Below are 15,361 nucleotides of genomic sequence, written 5' to 3' on the forward strand. Positions count from 1 at the left end.
GCTCTCTCTCATTTGTGTTTTCTAGCCAGTAATTTTAACATTTCATATCTTTAATGTTTATTCTCTTCTTATTCCTTCCCTGCTGCCCCCTCACTGAAGCCAAGTTGTGCCTTTCCTGTCTGCCATGGCACTGAGGAGCGCTGCAGGCTAGTGCTCAGCTATGTCCTGGAGGTAAGTTTACCATCAACTTTCTAAAGATGTTTGACCTAGTGCCCAATTACGTATCCTGTATTTGCTAAATATAGCTTTCAAGGTGAGTGAAATGATTCCTTCTTCTTGTAGGGCTTGAAGTCTGTTGACAGCAGTGTTAAAAAAGAGGGTGACCTTCCTGCAGCTGACCCCAGCACTCCAATCCCATTGAAATATGAAGATGAATCCACCAGTGGTGGTCCTGAGTGTCTGGAAAAACAGATAGCGTTGTTTTTAGACAAAAGTAAGTTGTATTGTTGTGCAAATAAGGCTTTTTCAGTGCCAACGAAAAGCGCTGCTACTTTATTTTGATTATCAAAATGGTGTACTGAAGTCACTAATTACACAATTGTATAAGCAAAAGTAGTGTACTGAGAATTGGAGAACGGTCTGTTCCTTTTTAAATTTGAAAGGAATGGCCCATTTGGCATATTTTGCATATCAAAGCATCTTTTATTAGCAAACACATAATTTTACTGCACCCTGTTTCGTTGTGGCTTGCAGATGACTTCCATAAGGGCCTAGTATTTTGGGGTTTGGTGTGTGGAGCACTGTAAGTTGTGTGGCTTGTTTTTAAATCAGTCTTCTTTTTTTTTCTTTTTGTGACTTGGAAGTTTTGTGAAAGAGTTTTTTACCTCTGGCAGGTTTTTCTCCAACGTTATTCTTGCTGCTGAATTACATATAAAATGGTAACTAGGATGTTGTTTTTGTTCTTGCACCTATACAGTTGTGGAAGGAAGCAGCAAATAAAGACTGTTTTCTTTCCTTAAATACTGAAATTTCTGAAGTTTCAGGCTATAGTCTATTTTATTTTTCTCTGGAATTCCATAAGAGGGTATAGGAAAGACTCTTCTGAAAGTAGCAGAGTTCTCTGCAGGGTGAGAAGCCATATAAGCATAATCCAGAAAGAAATTGAAGTCTTGCATACTTTTACAATTCTTTATTCTTTTTCTTCCCTTCCCCCTTTGAAAATCCCTAAAGAATAAGGAAGTTGAGTTTTGAGTCATTCATTTAAGGGTTCTCATGTTTCTCTTGCAATTTTGTGATTGTCTCTTGAATGTCAGTGACCCAGAGATGGACGCATGCTTGCTTAGTTTTTATCAGGTATGTGACTGCAGGATTTAACACCTCCATCAGAAAGCTCCATTGTGTTTCACTCTCCAGAGTCCTGTTAATCTAATTTTTACCAAGATCTACTTTTACCAAGATCTACTAATTTTAAATAATTTTTACCAAGATCTACTGAGAAATTTTACCTAGGTCATCTCAGCAGGAACAGTGTGCTTATTTTGTCTCTCCTGCAGCCAGGCTCTTGTCTTTTGCCTTCACAACTTGGAACTGATGACACATTGCAGCTGCTTGCCAGCTGGCAATGTGAATGTCTGAATGTTAACTTTCTCTGTTTAGAAACAAACGTTTCCAGGGGAATGTGGGAGATAAACATTGCACAGATCAGGAAAATAAAATTTCAGTTGATTTCTGGAGCTGTGCTTGAGTGCCTTGAAGTAGCAATGGTGCTGCTTGTTCAGGTTGTAAGGATTGAGTTCAACCAAATGTAAGGGAGAAACTTCTGTTTCTCCAGTATGTGGGTTGTTTTCTGTGACGCAAGTTACGTAGTTTCTCTGCTAGGTGTGTATATTTACATCCATATAGAAAGGGTAAGTGCTCTTAATTCTTGAAGATAACTATTTCTGAATAGTGTATGTTAATTCTGTGTCCTTGACTGCATGAGGTGTTAGTGTATTAGGTTTCTTTGTCCTAACATAAGCATGTAGTTCTTCTAGAACTTCTTGAAGATAGTGGGCTGCAAGTCAGGCCTTGTAGGTCTGTCTAGACATAAGCAGGAAACTCGCTTCTGTGTGCAAATATGGTCAGGACAAACTTCTGTCCTTTGGTATGCCTCACGTCAGTAGCTTGTTCTTTCTGGTTCTGTAAACACTGTGGCATTGAAGGAGGAACCTTCATAATCTTATTCCGAGGAGGTCTTGATAGGAGTGTGTGAAAGATGTTGGTTTTTCCTTGTGGGAAGCACCAGGTTATCCACTTCCTTCTGTGCTGGAGGCTAAACCCACAAATGGAGGTTTTCTCACTTAGAGACTATTCATACAGAAACAGAGCCTATCTCCTAAGGATTTGGTGGAGAACGTGACAAATTATGCCTGTGGCTTTCCTGTTCTTTTCTACTGCTACCTAATGGAATAGTCTTGGCCACTGCACCTCTATCTCCAAAGCTGTTTCCAGTCTGAGCAGTTAGCTGTGGTGTTACTGTGCTCACTGTATTCAAGCATCCCACTATCAGGTGGAGTACGTGGAAAAGTTCCAAGTATTGGGTCCATTTTTCAGATGAAAAATGTAGTGGCAGACAAGTTGGCATAACTCTGCTTGTGCAGAGCTGTAAGAAGGCAATTTCCATTCTGTCTGCATGCTGATGAAGTTGTGTCCAACCTCTGGCATATGTTGCAGAGATGAGATTTACTGATGAGGTTCTGTTCATGTTACAGTGGGCTCGTTTCAGAAGGGTAAGCATTCCAGTCAGTCAGGAATGATTCCTGGATCGTGGCAGTATAAAATGAAACTTCAGCTCATTCTGAAATCGTCAAAGGCTTATTATGTGCTATCTGATGCTGCTATGGTTCTGCAGAAATACGGGAGAGCATTACGATACATCAAGCTGGCTTTACAGTGCCATGGTAAGTTGCTAAATGTATTTGTCATCTGTGCCATCGCCTGTATATATCTTTCATGATATCAAATACTTCTCTTGTGCATGATTTATCCTAGTGGCATGCAGTGACAAGTCTGACAACTGCATGTTCACTTAAACTGAGTGTCTAGCTCATTACTCAGGAGGGAAGACTGTAGTAACAATAACTCCTGCCTCTGGTAGAAAGGTGCTCCCAGTTTGACAGATTGGGAAACTTAGAGCGTAGATTTGGAGCTTCGGAGCATTAAAGTTGGGAGAGTCAGACCTGGTGCCAAGACCAAGATAGAGTTCTGTGGTCTAAGTGTTGTCACTTCAAGCAGATGTTTTTTTCCCTGGAAATGCCTGGTGGTTCCCATTTCATTTAAATATATTCCTGACTCTCAGAAATACAAAACTTGTTCATCAGCTGAGTTGGATGCTCTTCTGAAATGAAATACATGTTCAAGTATTACCAAGGAAAACAGAGGAAGTAAAATCAGGCTGTTTAGAATATTACTACCATAATGAAAATTAATTGGAAAATGCCATGAGCCTAGTACTGTAGTGCTGCTGGTTTGCTTCCTTATTTGTAGGTCTTGGGGCAGGAGGAGGCTTATAAAGCAACAACACTTGATCTTAACACAGAGCATTAATATGCTTATCAATAACTCAGAGCTTTCATTCTTCAGCTTTCAGTCTTTTAAAGACTTGAGAATCAAGTTTAAACTGTACCTTTTGGAAATTAATTTTTCAAGCTGTGTCTCATTTGAGTTGATCTGTAGCAAGTCAGTTTTCCTTTAGTCAAACCTGAGATTTGCATTTGTAATGTCCAAGGTGAGCAGTGAATCTGATAAACGTAGCTGCTCTTTTGAAACCGTCAGCTGTGCAGAGCAACTCTGACTTTAAAATAAGTTAGTTCTTAGAAGAATGTGTGTTGTCTGCATATAGAGAATACATGTGACAGGTAATGTAAAAACCAGTTACAGTTGTCAGTCTGTGTCAAACCTTTTGACGTTTAATTCTTTTCTTTCCTCCTCCCTCATCCATGGGATTTTTTTTCTAATAGATACCTACTGTTGTCTCTGCGCCAGCATGCTTCCTGAAGTATTAGTATTTCTTTGTCAGTGTTTAACACTTTGTGGAGATATCCAATTAATGCTTGCTCAGAATGCAAACAACAGAGCAGCATATCTGGAAGAATATAATTACCAGACAAAAGAAGATCAGGAAATATTACACAGTCTTCACAGAGAATCCAGGTGCCAAGGTATGATACTGATACAAGATAACTGCCATAATTCAGTTATATGACAAACAGAAGTAAATTCATGTGCTTCCTCAAAACTGTGCACTAGTAACAGTTCTAGAGGAGAGTTTATTATGCTTCAGTTCTGTTTTCTTCAGAGAAAGCTTATCATGTCTGTCATACATAAAGAGGTTGTCAAGATACTGTATGACATGCCTGAAACAGTAAAATAACTAAAGACAGTGATTGTTTAAGTAATGGTAAATTTTATGTATCTGTAGAAGTTGTGGGATTGTTCTGACATGGGTTTTCATCTTTCTGGGCTTTCTAGACTATCGCAGATTTACATTTGTTTGGAAATACTGTTTGACATTCAGGTTTTGCATTTTGTCTTTTAGTGTTTGCCTGGGCTACGGACTTGTCTACAGACTTGGAATGCCAGCTTTCCGTCAGCTGTAAATGTTACGAGGCAGCTTATGAAATTTTACTTTTCAGTAATTTAAAAAATCAAAATCCAGAGCAGCATATACAGGTGCTAAAGAGGATGGGTAATATCAGGAACGAGATTGGAGTGTTTTACATGAACCAGGCTGCTGCAGTGCAGACTGAGAGAGTGGGCAAGTATTCTTTTTTTCCACTTCTTGCATCTCACAGATCTACAGCAGTGATCATCCTCACTAATAGTGTGAGGAAATCATGAGTATTTCTGATTATAAAGACATTTAAAGAACTTTTACAAAAAAAGTATTTACTGAATCGATGTTACATAACTTTAATGTCCATTGTAAATATTTGTCTACAGTAGATTACTGTGACTTGTCCACTGTACTTAATTGAGACTAAACTGGATAATGGAACCTATAGCTTTGGAGATATTCTTTTAAAGTGTGTAGTATGCCCTCAAAAAATGACAAACTTAACCCTGTTACAGAAGGGAGGGTGTGTTCCATTCTTGATGTGTTTGGTTTAGCCCAGTGTGACCAAGCATAAGCTTAATTTAAACATAAGAATAGTTTCAGTGAAGTCAGTCTATGAATTTTTTGGTAAGTAAATCCTTGGAGGCTTTGCTTTTGCTTTTTTGGGTGTTTTATTGTTTTGGGGTTTTTTTGTTTGTGTTTGTTTTGGGGAAATTGAGTTTTCCTAAACTTCCTTGTAAGGTGTTTGGGTTTATTTTAAAGCAAAATCAGTAATGTCTTGTCTACAACTGAGAGTTGTATAAACTAGAACAAATCAGGTGCTGGTGGTTCATTATAAACAGCTGTCTCCCAAATACCAGCTGTTTTCGGTGATCTTTGTCCAATTAATATTTGATGAATTTTGGTTTGGACCTTTGGTTTTGTAATTTTACACAATCTCCGTGTTTTTGCAGAACTACTATGTAGCTGAAGTCAAAGCTCAAATACTGAATTTCACTAAAACGTCCCCTTTTACTTGTTTCATACTGTGAGTTTATAGAAATAGCTGCAATACTGTGGATAAAAAAATAATCCGTATTTTTATCTTTTTGAAAGTATAGTATGTGTAGTAGCGCACTTTAGGTATTACGATGTTCACATGTTTGAGGTTTTCCTAAGAGTATTTTCCATTAATTTGGTCTTCAGAATAATTTACCACCTGCAAATTCTAAACAACATAATGGAAATGTTTTTTCAGTATCTTTCAAGAATTTGAATGAGATGGTAAGCCTTGTGTCTTAACCCTAGTGAGTAAAAATGTATCGACGACAGAGCAGCAACTCTGGAAGAAAAGCTTCTCTTGCTTTGAAGAAGGGATTCAGAATTTTGAGTCAATTGATGATGCAACCAACGCTGCTCTTCTGCTCTGCAACACGGGGAGGCTGATGCGAATTTGTGCTCAAGCACACTGTGCAACCGAAGGTGACTTCAAAAGAGAGTTTTCCCCAGAAGAGGCCCTTTATTATAATAAGGTAACATCATACTATTTTTGGAATGGCCCATACCCTAATGTGTCTTTTACCATAGAATATTTGTAAGTATCTTTGTAAATAACTGTACGTCTTGATGTAATAACTTGGGATACCTCTCCTGCTTTCATATTATCCTAATCCTTCCTGTTCAGGCTTAAGTTTTGTTGTTGAGGTTTAATTCCTTTGCTCTGATACATGAAGTGCTGTGATGTTCAGATCTTGATGTTTTAACAGACTGCAGTACCACACACACAAGGGAGGTCAAAGTGCTTGGTTAAAGTTACGACCCAATCAGATGTGTGGGAAATACTGAAGATCACTCAGATTATTTTTGAATGCTTCCTTTGACAATAAGTGAAGGGAAATTAATTTCCAGTTGCTATAAACTTAAGCAGTAACCTTGTATGTGTATTGTTTTATAACCTGTAGGCTATTGACTACTATCTGAAGGCATTAAGATCCCTAGGGAAGAGAGATGTGCATCCAGCTGTTTGGGATTCTGTGAACTGGGAGCTGTCTACTACGTATTTCACTATGGCAACGCTACAGCAGGATTATGCTCCACTCTCTCGAAAGGCTCAGGAACAGGTAACAAAGAGCATTTGTGACACCATCTGGTAAACTAAGCTATTGCCTCCCTGAAAAAACTAAACAGTGAGGAAAACTGATACTGGAATAACTTGTAAACCTTCATGAGACTGAAAAACTTCACTGAAGTAGTTCTTGCAAACCATGAAATGTTTAGCCACTTGCATTTTTAAGGTTTTGCTTGATGGAAAAGTAGTGCTGCAAATAGTTTTAACTCCTACATGTGCACATAGTGGTGTTCTAGTTTCAAAGTAATCACACCACATCTTTTATTTTGTAGATAGAGAAGGAAGTGAGTGAAGCCATGATGAAGTCCTTGAAATACTGTGATGTTGATACAGTGTCTGCACGACAGCCTCTCTGCCAGTATCGGGCTGCAACCATCCACCACAGGCTTGCTTCCATGTACCACAGTTGCCTGAGAAACCAGGTATTAGTACAAACTGTTGTGTTTTTCTGTAGAGCTTCCATGCTTAACACATCTAGTGTGTGTGGAGATTGGTTAAATAATTTAAATAAATATATTCCAACTACAGGTAGAATAAATATCAAAGAAATGTGAGGTGGTTTACTTGCAAATCACTGTGAAAGACAATATTACATTTAAGAGCAGTCTGTCCTTTCTGGCTTTAAAGTTCTGTCTATGCCAAGTAGGTGCATGATCTCATAACAGAAGCCATTGCTAATAAATAGTTTCTTTGGTTTGGTTTTGTGTCCAAGCCACTCTTCTGACACTTAAGCACACAGCCTTCTGCTAGAACGCTAGCATATGATTTATTAAAGCCGACTTGCATGTCGCTTTCAAATTTATTTTTTTCCAGTTATCATTCTTTATAGTTAACTTAGTTCCAGTTGGTGTGAAGTTGTTTGTATCGGCTATGAAATGACAGTAGCTTCAACGATGTCAGGCTGGTGATGTGTTTTAGAAACGTGCAGATGTTTAGATGAACTGTTCTGAAATGAGCTGGGGAACGATTGTTGGTACCTCGTGTACCAACACACACAGGTTTTTTCTCCAATGATTACCTCACTGCCTGTGACTTACTGTGTGCCCTACCTTGAGTGCAGGTTGGTGACGAGCATTTGAGGAAGCAACACCGTGTACTCGCTGATCTTCATTACAGTAAAGCAGTACGGCTTTTCCAGCTCTTGAAGGATGCACCCTGCGAGTTCCTTCGTGTGCAGCTGGAAAGAGTGGCATTTGCAGAATTTCAGATGGCGAGTAAGTCTGGCTCTGTCTTACTACAACAGCTTTCCAAACTACCATTACCTATTTAATTTAATTTTTAGATAACTTTGTATACAAGAGCAGGAGTAATCTGCTTCTCGGGATCAAATTCTCTTCAAGACACACATATTTTTATCTTGCTCGTTTTCAGTTGACTGGCACAGTACACACTTTACTTGTGAAAACTCTTGAAATGTTTGGATGGAAATAAAACTGCAATCTATAACCAGCCATTTGTGTCCTCTTTTTTTTTTTTTTTTTTTTTTTTTTTAGGTCAGAACAGCAGTGCTGGTAAATTAAAGACTTTGTTTGGGGCCCTAGATATAATGGTGAAGACCAAGAGTGCGTTCCAGCTCATCAAAAATGAGCTTGTGGCAGAAAGTGAACAGGTAAATGGAAGTCAAGTGGTTTGATAATCTGCTCCCTTGTGTCTCATGTTCACGTAAAACTGGTCATTTGGCAATTAAGATAAACATTTCAGTAGAACTAGTTGCTTAAATAGTGTGGACGGGGTTTGAACCTATTGCAGTTCACTTCTAGCCTTTAGTGGAAGTGGATAAAATAAATAATTACTATAGCAGAAACCTTTCACCCAGAGATGGATTAACACATGTTTGTGTGTGGATGTATACTGACCAGCTGTCTGAATGGGGCTCTGCAATTCATATTATTCCTTAAAAGTTTTCTTAAAGAACTTAATATATGTGCAGTATAAATGGGAGTTCTCTCTATGTAGTGTATTTAATATTGAAATATTAAAATGTGGAAGTTTTTCAGTAGCTAGTGTTAATAGTGTTCTTGATGCCTAAATAAATAAATACTTGCAATATGTGCTGACACATGTTCATCCCTTGCTGGCAGTTTGAGCAATAGATTGAGTAGGCAAGTCCCTATTGTCCTGATGTTTTTATAACTAAATACTCCAGTATATACATACACCATAGACAGCTGCTGTAACTTGTGTACGGTGTGGGTCTGAGCTCACTGCTGAAGCCTCATAAACAGGGTGTTGTAGCACTTGGGGTGCTGGTACCCTCCTGTAAAGAGTTAAGCTGACCTGCAAGTGCTTGTCTGACTTAACTGAAGCGTGCTGAAATGGTGGAGTTGAGTGAAGTGGCTTTTATTTTTTTTCCTCATCTTGTAGATAAGCAAGGATAAAAGTAGTGCTGAGAATACGTCACCTAACGATCCCTCTGCTGGTCTTAACAAAGAAGAAGTATTGAAACTGCTTAGTATTTTTGAGTCCAGAATGTCATTCCTTCTCCTCCAATCCATTAAATTGTTAACGTCAACCAAAAAAAAAATTGGGTAAGTTGAACCCGGATCTGTGTGTGTGTAGATGTGATTCTCATCCATAAATCCATACAAACTACGTACTCCTAAGCATGCAAGAAAGGGTGATGTCTGTTCTGTTATGGAGGTGACTCTTCTGTATGGAGAAGGAGCTGAGATATGCCTTGGCCATCAAAATTTTGCACGTTTTCTGTGGGTTTTGTACGTAACTGAAGAAATACACTCAGTAAGGATGTTTCTTGGTTATCTAGGCAGCTTTTTCCTCTCCTCTTTCCTGATGGCAGTCCAGGACTGAGCAAGGAGAAGAAAGTCAGACTGGAATGGCTGTATTTAAGTAGGAATGGCTGTATTTAAGTAGGAATGGCTGTATTTAAGTAGGAATGGCTGTATTTAAGTAGGAATGGCTGTATTTAAGTAGGAATGGCTGTATTTAAGTAGGAATGGCTGTATTTAAGTAGGAATGGCTGTATTTAAGTAGGAATGGCTGTATTTAAGTAGGAATGGCTGTATTTAAGTAGGAATGGCTGTATTTAAGTAGGAATGGCTGTATTTAAGTAGGAATGGCTGTATTTAAGTAGGAATGGCTGTATTTAAGTAGGAATGGCTGTATTTAAGTAGGAATGGCTGTATTTAAGTAGGAATGGCTGTATTTAAGTAGGAATGGCTGTATTTAAGTAGGAATGGCTGTATTTAAGTAGGAAATACTTAAGTAGTAGTTTGTAATAATCATCTGAAATGCACGAGTACAGTTACGAATCACTGATGCTTTATCATGCTCTGTGATATCTAACTTACCTTTTAGAGGATATAAATTCTGTGTGCTTCATAGCTATAAATTCGCACACAAAGCAGCTTAACTTGTACTGCCATAAGTTTGCTGGCATACTTTTTTTTTTTTTAATTTAAATCAGACTGTTCAGGGAATGGGGTACATGTATGTGGCGTCCTTTATCTTTACCAACATCAGTCTTCATCTGTGATAGAGCCCTTGAAAGCAGGGGAGAAACTGTTGTGTACTGCTGGGCTTTTGATATATCTTGATAAAATATATTGGTGACAGCACAGTTTAATAAGAAAAATACTTCAGGATAAATGTAGGCACATCAGTAATGCTATAAATAGAGAGGGATGTATATGGGGAAGATACTGGCTTTAAAGAATTTTCTAATGCCTAATGGAGTGCAGTGAAAACATCATCTCATCTTGCTGCTGGGATTCAGAACCACCCTGGTTTCTCCTTTTTGTGTTGACCTTGAAGTGCTGTTGGGATTAGCTATGGCAGTGTAATTCCTTACACCACCGTTGGTCTGTTGGTTTGATTTGAATGTGTGAAGTGTTGCTTTTGGGATCGAGAAAATAGTTTATTCCCTCAGATGTGTTTGCAGAAGCTACAGCAGCATACTGTTGCTGTTTCTATTGTTACATGAAGTTAACTTACAAAAAGTGGCCTTAGCGTAGTTCTAGAGAATTCTGTTATGGTTGGAAGGAGTGTTAATGGTTTTTCAGATTGAAGCACTGCAGATGCAAGTGCTGTTCTGCTAAAAGTAAACTGTGAAATGATTTCCTGTCTGCTGAGAGTAGGAGACAGGTACACAGGAAAACATGAGACAAGAAGAAAGCCCGTGTGCTTTCTTAGCGGTGGCTTAGGTGCAGTATGAGGTGCTTTCCCCTTTTAAAAAAGAGCTTCCACAAGGTGGCAATCTGAATATGTGAAATGCAGAGGATTAAAGTATAATTTGTTTGTAACCAAGTGGATGTCCCAAGGAATGGAGTAAATTTTTTTTAGTTCTGTTATCTCATAACATGGGTAACTGTGGTAAAACCAAAAACTCGTGGGTTTTTTGTGGGTAGTTTTCCTCCTGTTTACTTTCCCGTCGTTGTCTCTCTCGAGTGGGGCTTTGGAGAGAAGATTCCATGACAGTTCTAATATGAATACTGTGAAATGGGAGTGTTGCTGTTATGTGTTAAACTTTTTTCTTTTTAAACAACGGTGGATTGAGGCTAAGCTTAAAACTAATTTTTTTAACCTTTCTAGTACCTCGTGTACATCTTCTGTACATTTCTTGAGTTCTGCTTTGTAGAAGATGATAATGTTTGCCTTCTGTTTTAATAATAGGCTGAAAAGAGAGGAAATTGGAGCTCACAAATGCTATTTCAGGTGCATTTTGGCAGACAACAGGAGAACATGTGGTAATATTAATGTTTGATAGTGAAACTTTCAGGCTAGCCATAAAACTGCATGAAACCAGAGTTTTACCCTCTAAAAGTTAAATGCAGTTCAGCATAACTGAACTTGGCTATGTAAATTGAAGAAAGAAGTAATTGAAAGTAATGCTTCATTCTGGGAATTGTAACTTCTCCTGGAAATACTTGGCATGTCAGTGGGTTTTTATTGACTACCTGTTCTGTTTAATAAACAAACCTGTCTGATTTCTGCCAAGTGTTATGAATTTAATTTGCTTCACCATTTCTTGGTAATTCCTGAAGCATTTGCAATTAAACTGATGCTGCTTGCCCACATACACGCCTAATTTATTTATAATACCAGTGGCAGTGGTGTTTTTTTCTTGTTTGTGACATTTGTGTATTAGTCTTGGAAGTTACATGTAGCAGAGGAGGGGTGACAGTGCTGAAGCAGACAGCACATGGGTGATAAGTGATTTACAGTATTTGTCAAATGGAGGAAATGGGTGGGAGCTTAGACTACAGCCTGGCAAAGGAGAAGTGCTTTTGTGGAGAGGTATTTAATTACCTGAGTGTGTCCAGAGAAGGGCAACGGAGCTGGTGCAGGGTCTGGAGCACAGGTCTGCTGGGGAGCGGCTGGGGGAACTGGGGGGGTTCAGTCTGGAGCAGAGGAGGCTGAGGGGAGACCTCCTGGCCCTCTGCAACTCCCTGCCAGGAGGGGGCAGAGAGGGGGGATGAGTCTCTGGAGCCAAGGCCCCAGCGCCAGGCCCCGAGGGAATGGCCTCAAGCTGCCCAGGGCAGGGTCAGGCTGGCTCTGAGGCAGGATTTCTGTGCAGAAGGGGCTGTTGGGCGTTGGAATGGGCTGCCCAGGGCAGGGGGGAGTCCCCGGGATCCCTGGAGGGGTTGAAGAGTCGGGCTGAGCCAGCGCTGAGGGATCTGGGGGAGTTGGGAACGGTCAGGGGGAGGGTCATGGTTGGGCTGGAGGAGCTGCAAGGGCTTTTCCAACTGAGATCATTCTGTGATTCTGTATTGAGCATGGAACAGTCTCTGTCGTAGGGAAACAGTTTGGATGTGTGGAACAGAGGGAACGAGGGCAGAGCGCAGGCTTCAGACTTGACCTGGAAAACAAAGCCCACAGCAGTTTGGAGGGGAGAGCTTGTGGCAGGGGAGCAAACAGGGCACATCTCCCGAGCACTCAGGTGCCTGTCTCTGTTTGGCATCATCAGATTAGACACTAACTTGGACAAAAGCACAGAGTTTTGGCATGGAGACCTGGATTCGGAGAGTTTCTAATGTGACGTGGGATTACGAGTTAATAAAACGGCCAGACTGGAGCTGAATAAAAATTGGAACATCTTATCTCTCCTGCAGTATGAACAGGCTCCGACTGCGGCGCCATGAAACGGCGGGAGATGGAACTGAGGAAATAAAACTCAAATCAAAACACCAGCCGTGGGTTTCGCAGGGATAGGCATCAGTGTTGTTACCTAATAATTGGTTTGATAATTTGCAGAATAAAATGTGCTCAGTAGCTTGTAATATCTGTTTTCTTTTCAGGGGCATTAATGAAGAAGAAGTTGTTCTTAAAACAAACAAGCAAGTTTACTCCCTGCTGTTGCGTGCAACTGCTAACAAAAGCATGACTCTGCTGGAACGAATAGAGGTAATCCTAAATTTACTGGAACAGCTGACTCAAAGTAACGAAGCCGGTAATGGAGGAACTCAGTGACTGAAACGCTGCTCAGCAGTAGAACCAGTGCCTTGCTCTGCATGGGATCAGTGGCAGTTTTTCCCATGTATTTGTATTTATTGAAGGTGATAGCACCACTGTTAGGCTGTACATCTGGGAAGGAACAGGAATTTCCTTTTATCCTGCGAGAATTCTGCAAGGGTTTGGTTACTGGTGTTTCTTTGAAATGCCAGTTTGGGGGTCTGGATAGAAACGTAACAATTTTTTGTGTTGGGAGAAATTCCTGTTTTTTCCTCTTGCAGGTAATGGGCTTTGCAGTGATATAAATGTTTTGCATAAAAATGTAATCTCACAGTTGCTCTGGTTTGATATTTAATGAAATCTACCTTGTGAGCAAGGCTTCGCTGGAACGCTTTAACCGGTAACGATGAACCAAAGTTGTACAAGGAAATTTCTGTTGAATATGTGGACACACTACTTTGATTACAGTTACTATCCTGCACAAAAATCTGTGCCTTTCTAGCTTTGATGGAAGACTCTTGCAAACGTTAGCCATCACTGGGACTTCATTTTGTGCCAGAAAGTGAATGGTTTTAGCTGTGTTTGAATTGATCAAGAATAGTATTATCTTTTTCAGACTTGAAACTGTGAATAAATGAGAGCATATTTTTAAATAAAAGTTTATTTATTAAATATAAACTCACAAATGGACCTGTCTTGCTTTTATTGGTTATGACCCTCATCAGAGAAGCAAACTGCTCAACAGAATTAAAACTATTTGAAAGGCAGCAGGGGCTGGAAAAAAAATCTGCAAAATCAGGACTAACAAATGAGTGTAGTCCTAATCTCAGCATGTGAGGACTCTGCTTTTTGGAAATATGTATTATTTAAAGGTAAAATTCTCAGAAATAGAACATTTGATATCTTAATGTTTTTCTACAAATAAATGTGCTTCGTTATTGTATAATGATGGTATAAACATACTGTTTATTTACAGGTATTAACAGTTTTTACATGTGTATGTGCATGCATATGTGTTTTTAAAAAATCTTTCTGTAATTCACTACTTGTGTATTAACTGCTTAAGCTGCTGGTTTTGAGGAGGTGATTCTTACTCTCATGGTGACAGATACAGAATGATGCCTTTTTGTACGGGGCATGTTTTCACCCAGAACCCCCCAGGTTCTAGCAATTTCTATCCTGGCAATTTAGATCTGGTTTTACAAATGCCTTCAGATGAAACCTGGTTTCTGATGCAACCTCTAGAGCACAGATGCACCCAAGAGAAGGAAAACTACCTCATGAAAGGATGAAGGATGATGGGCTTTGTCTGTGTCTCCGCTGTTGCTTCTGATTTTGAACGATGGATTTGAAACAAAAGTCAGAGAGGGAGCTTAGGCTTCTGTGTCTTCCTGCCTTCCACCCTCCTTGCTTTTGGTGAGGTCCAAATTGCAGAAAAATGCGCGGTGGGTTTCTGAATAAGATAGCTAAAAGCACTCTGCTTGAAATCATTATCAGGAAGCTGGGTGAGGGGCAGAAGAAAAAAATCTTCAGAGCAGAGCTGAGGGGTGACTAAGCAAGGGCTGAGATAAGTAACAGTGTCTCAGGTGTGGAAAATAGAGAGAGATTCCTGGTTAGAGAAGGAGTTCCTGATCTGCTCTCCTCCTGGGACTGAAGCAGGTGCTGAAATCGGCTTTTTTAGAAGAGATTTTGCCTCCCCAAATGTGTTTTACTGGCAGTGCAGAGCTCCATCTTTTCTCCTGAGAAAATCTGAAGTAGCAGGCACTGTTTAGGGAGGGAAGGGAAAAGGGGTAGAGGGGTAGCAGGCAGCACTGGGGAAGTTCTGCACTTCCAGAAGAAAAAAAAAAAAATCCCTAAAATAAGTGTTGTAAAGAGTAGTTGGAATAAAAGACTCTTTACTCCTTCCCCTGTCCTGCTGATTTCAGAAGCAGCTGCCAGCAGAGAACCTGTATATGCTGCAGGTTCTTAGTGTTGGCACAGCACTGTCAGCCAGCTCAGGAGAAAAGTCTCAGCCTAAGCCCCGAGAACCAGCAACAGTCTCTTCCTGTGATTTGGGGGGAGTTGTTTAACATCCTCTTGCTTCCCTGTAACCACACGGAAGTGATATTTTACAGTACTTCAGTGAGTGACACACAATAGGTCAGGTCTGTAACCTGCCAGATTAGTTACTAACAAGTCTTAAGCTCTCTCTGGTTTATAAATGCTGTAGGGGTTGGGTAAGACTCAGCTTCTGCACTTGAACCTCTCTGGTTTCTTAATGACCGGGGCAGCAGGAAGCACGGTCTCCCCATCGTGTGTGTGCAGGGCAGCCA

At 40.0% G+C, this 15,361-nt stretch overlaps 1 protein-coding gene across 1 annotated transcript in view; it reads left to right on the plus strand.

The window, feature by feature from the left end:
- The window catches only part of EDRF1 (erythroid differentiation regulatory factor 1), a 28,568-nt gene extending 14,829 nt beyond the window's left edge, over nt 1-13,739 (plus strand). Inside the window, exons 14-25 of the mRNA XM_074907943.1 lie at nt 100-171; nt 283-433; nt 2,691-2,879; nt 3,939-4,139; nt 4,517-4,735; nt 5,822-6,045; nt 6,475-6,633; nt 6,914-7,063; nt 7,702-7,855; nt 8,135-8,250; nt 9,015-9,169; nt 12,896-13,739. Coding sequence (XP_074764044.1) covers nt 100-171; nt 283-433; nt 2,691-2,879; nt 3,939-4,139; nt 4,517-4,735; nt 5,822-6,045; nt 6,475-6,633; nt 6,914-7,063; nt 7,702-7,855; nt 8,135-8,250; nt 9,015-9,169; nt 12,896-13,067 — 1,962 coding nt within the window. The 3' untranslated portion in view covers nt 13,068-13,739. The remainder of the gene's footprint in view (nt 1-99; nt 172-282; nt 434-2,690; nt 2,880-3,938; nt 4,140-4,516; nt 4,736-5,821; nt 6,046-6,474; nt 6,634-6,913; nt 7,064-7,701; nt 7,856-8,134; nt 8,251-9,014; nt 9,170-12,895) is intronic.
- Nucleotides 13,740-15,361: the final 1,622 nt, after the last annotated feature.

This window comes from Athene noctua, chromosome 5 (genome assembly GCF_965140245.1).
Source record: "Athene noctua chromosome 5, bAthNoc1.hap1.1, whole genome shotgun sequence".
Taxonomy (NCBI): Eukaryota; Metazoa; Chordata; class Aves; order Strigiformes; family Strigidae; genus Athene; species Athene noctua.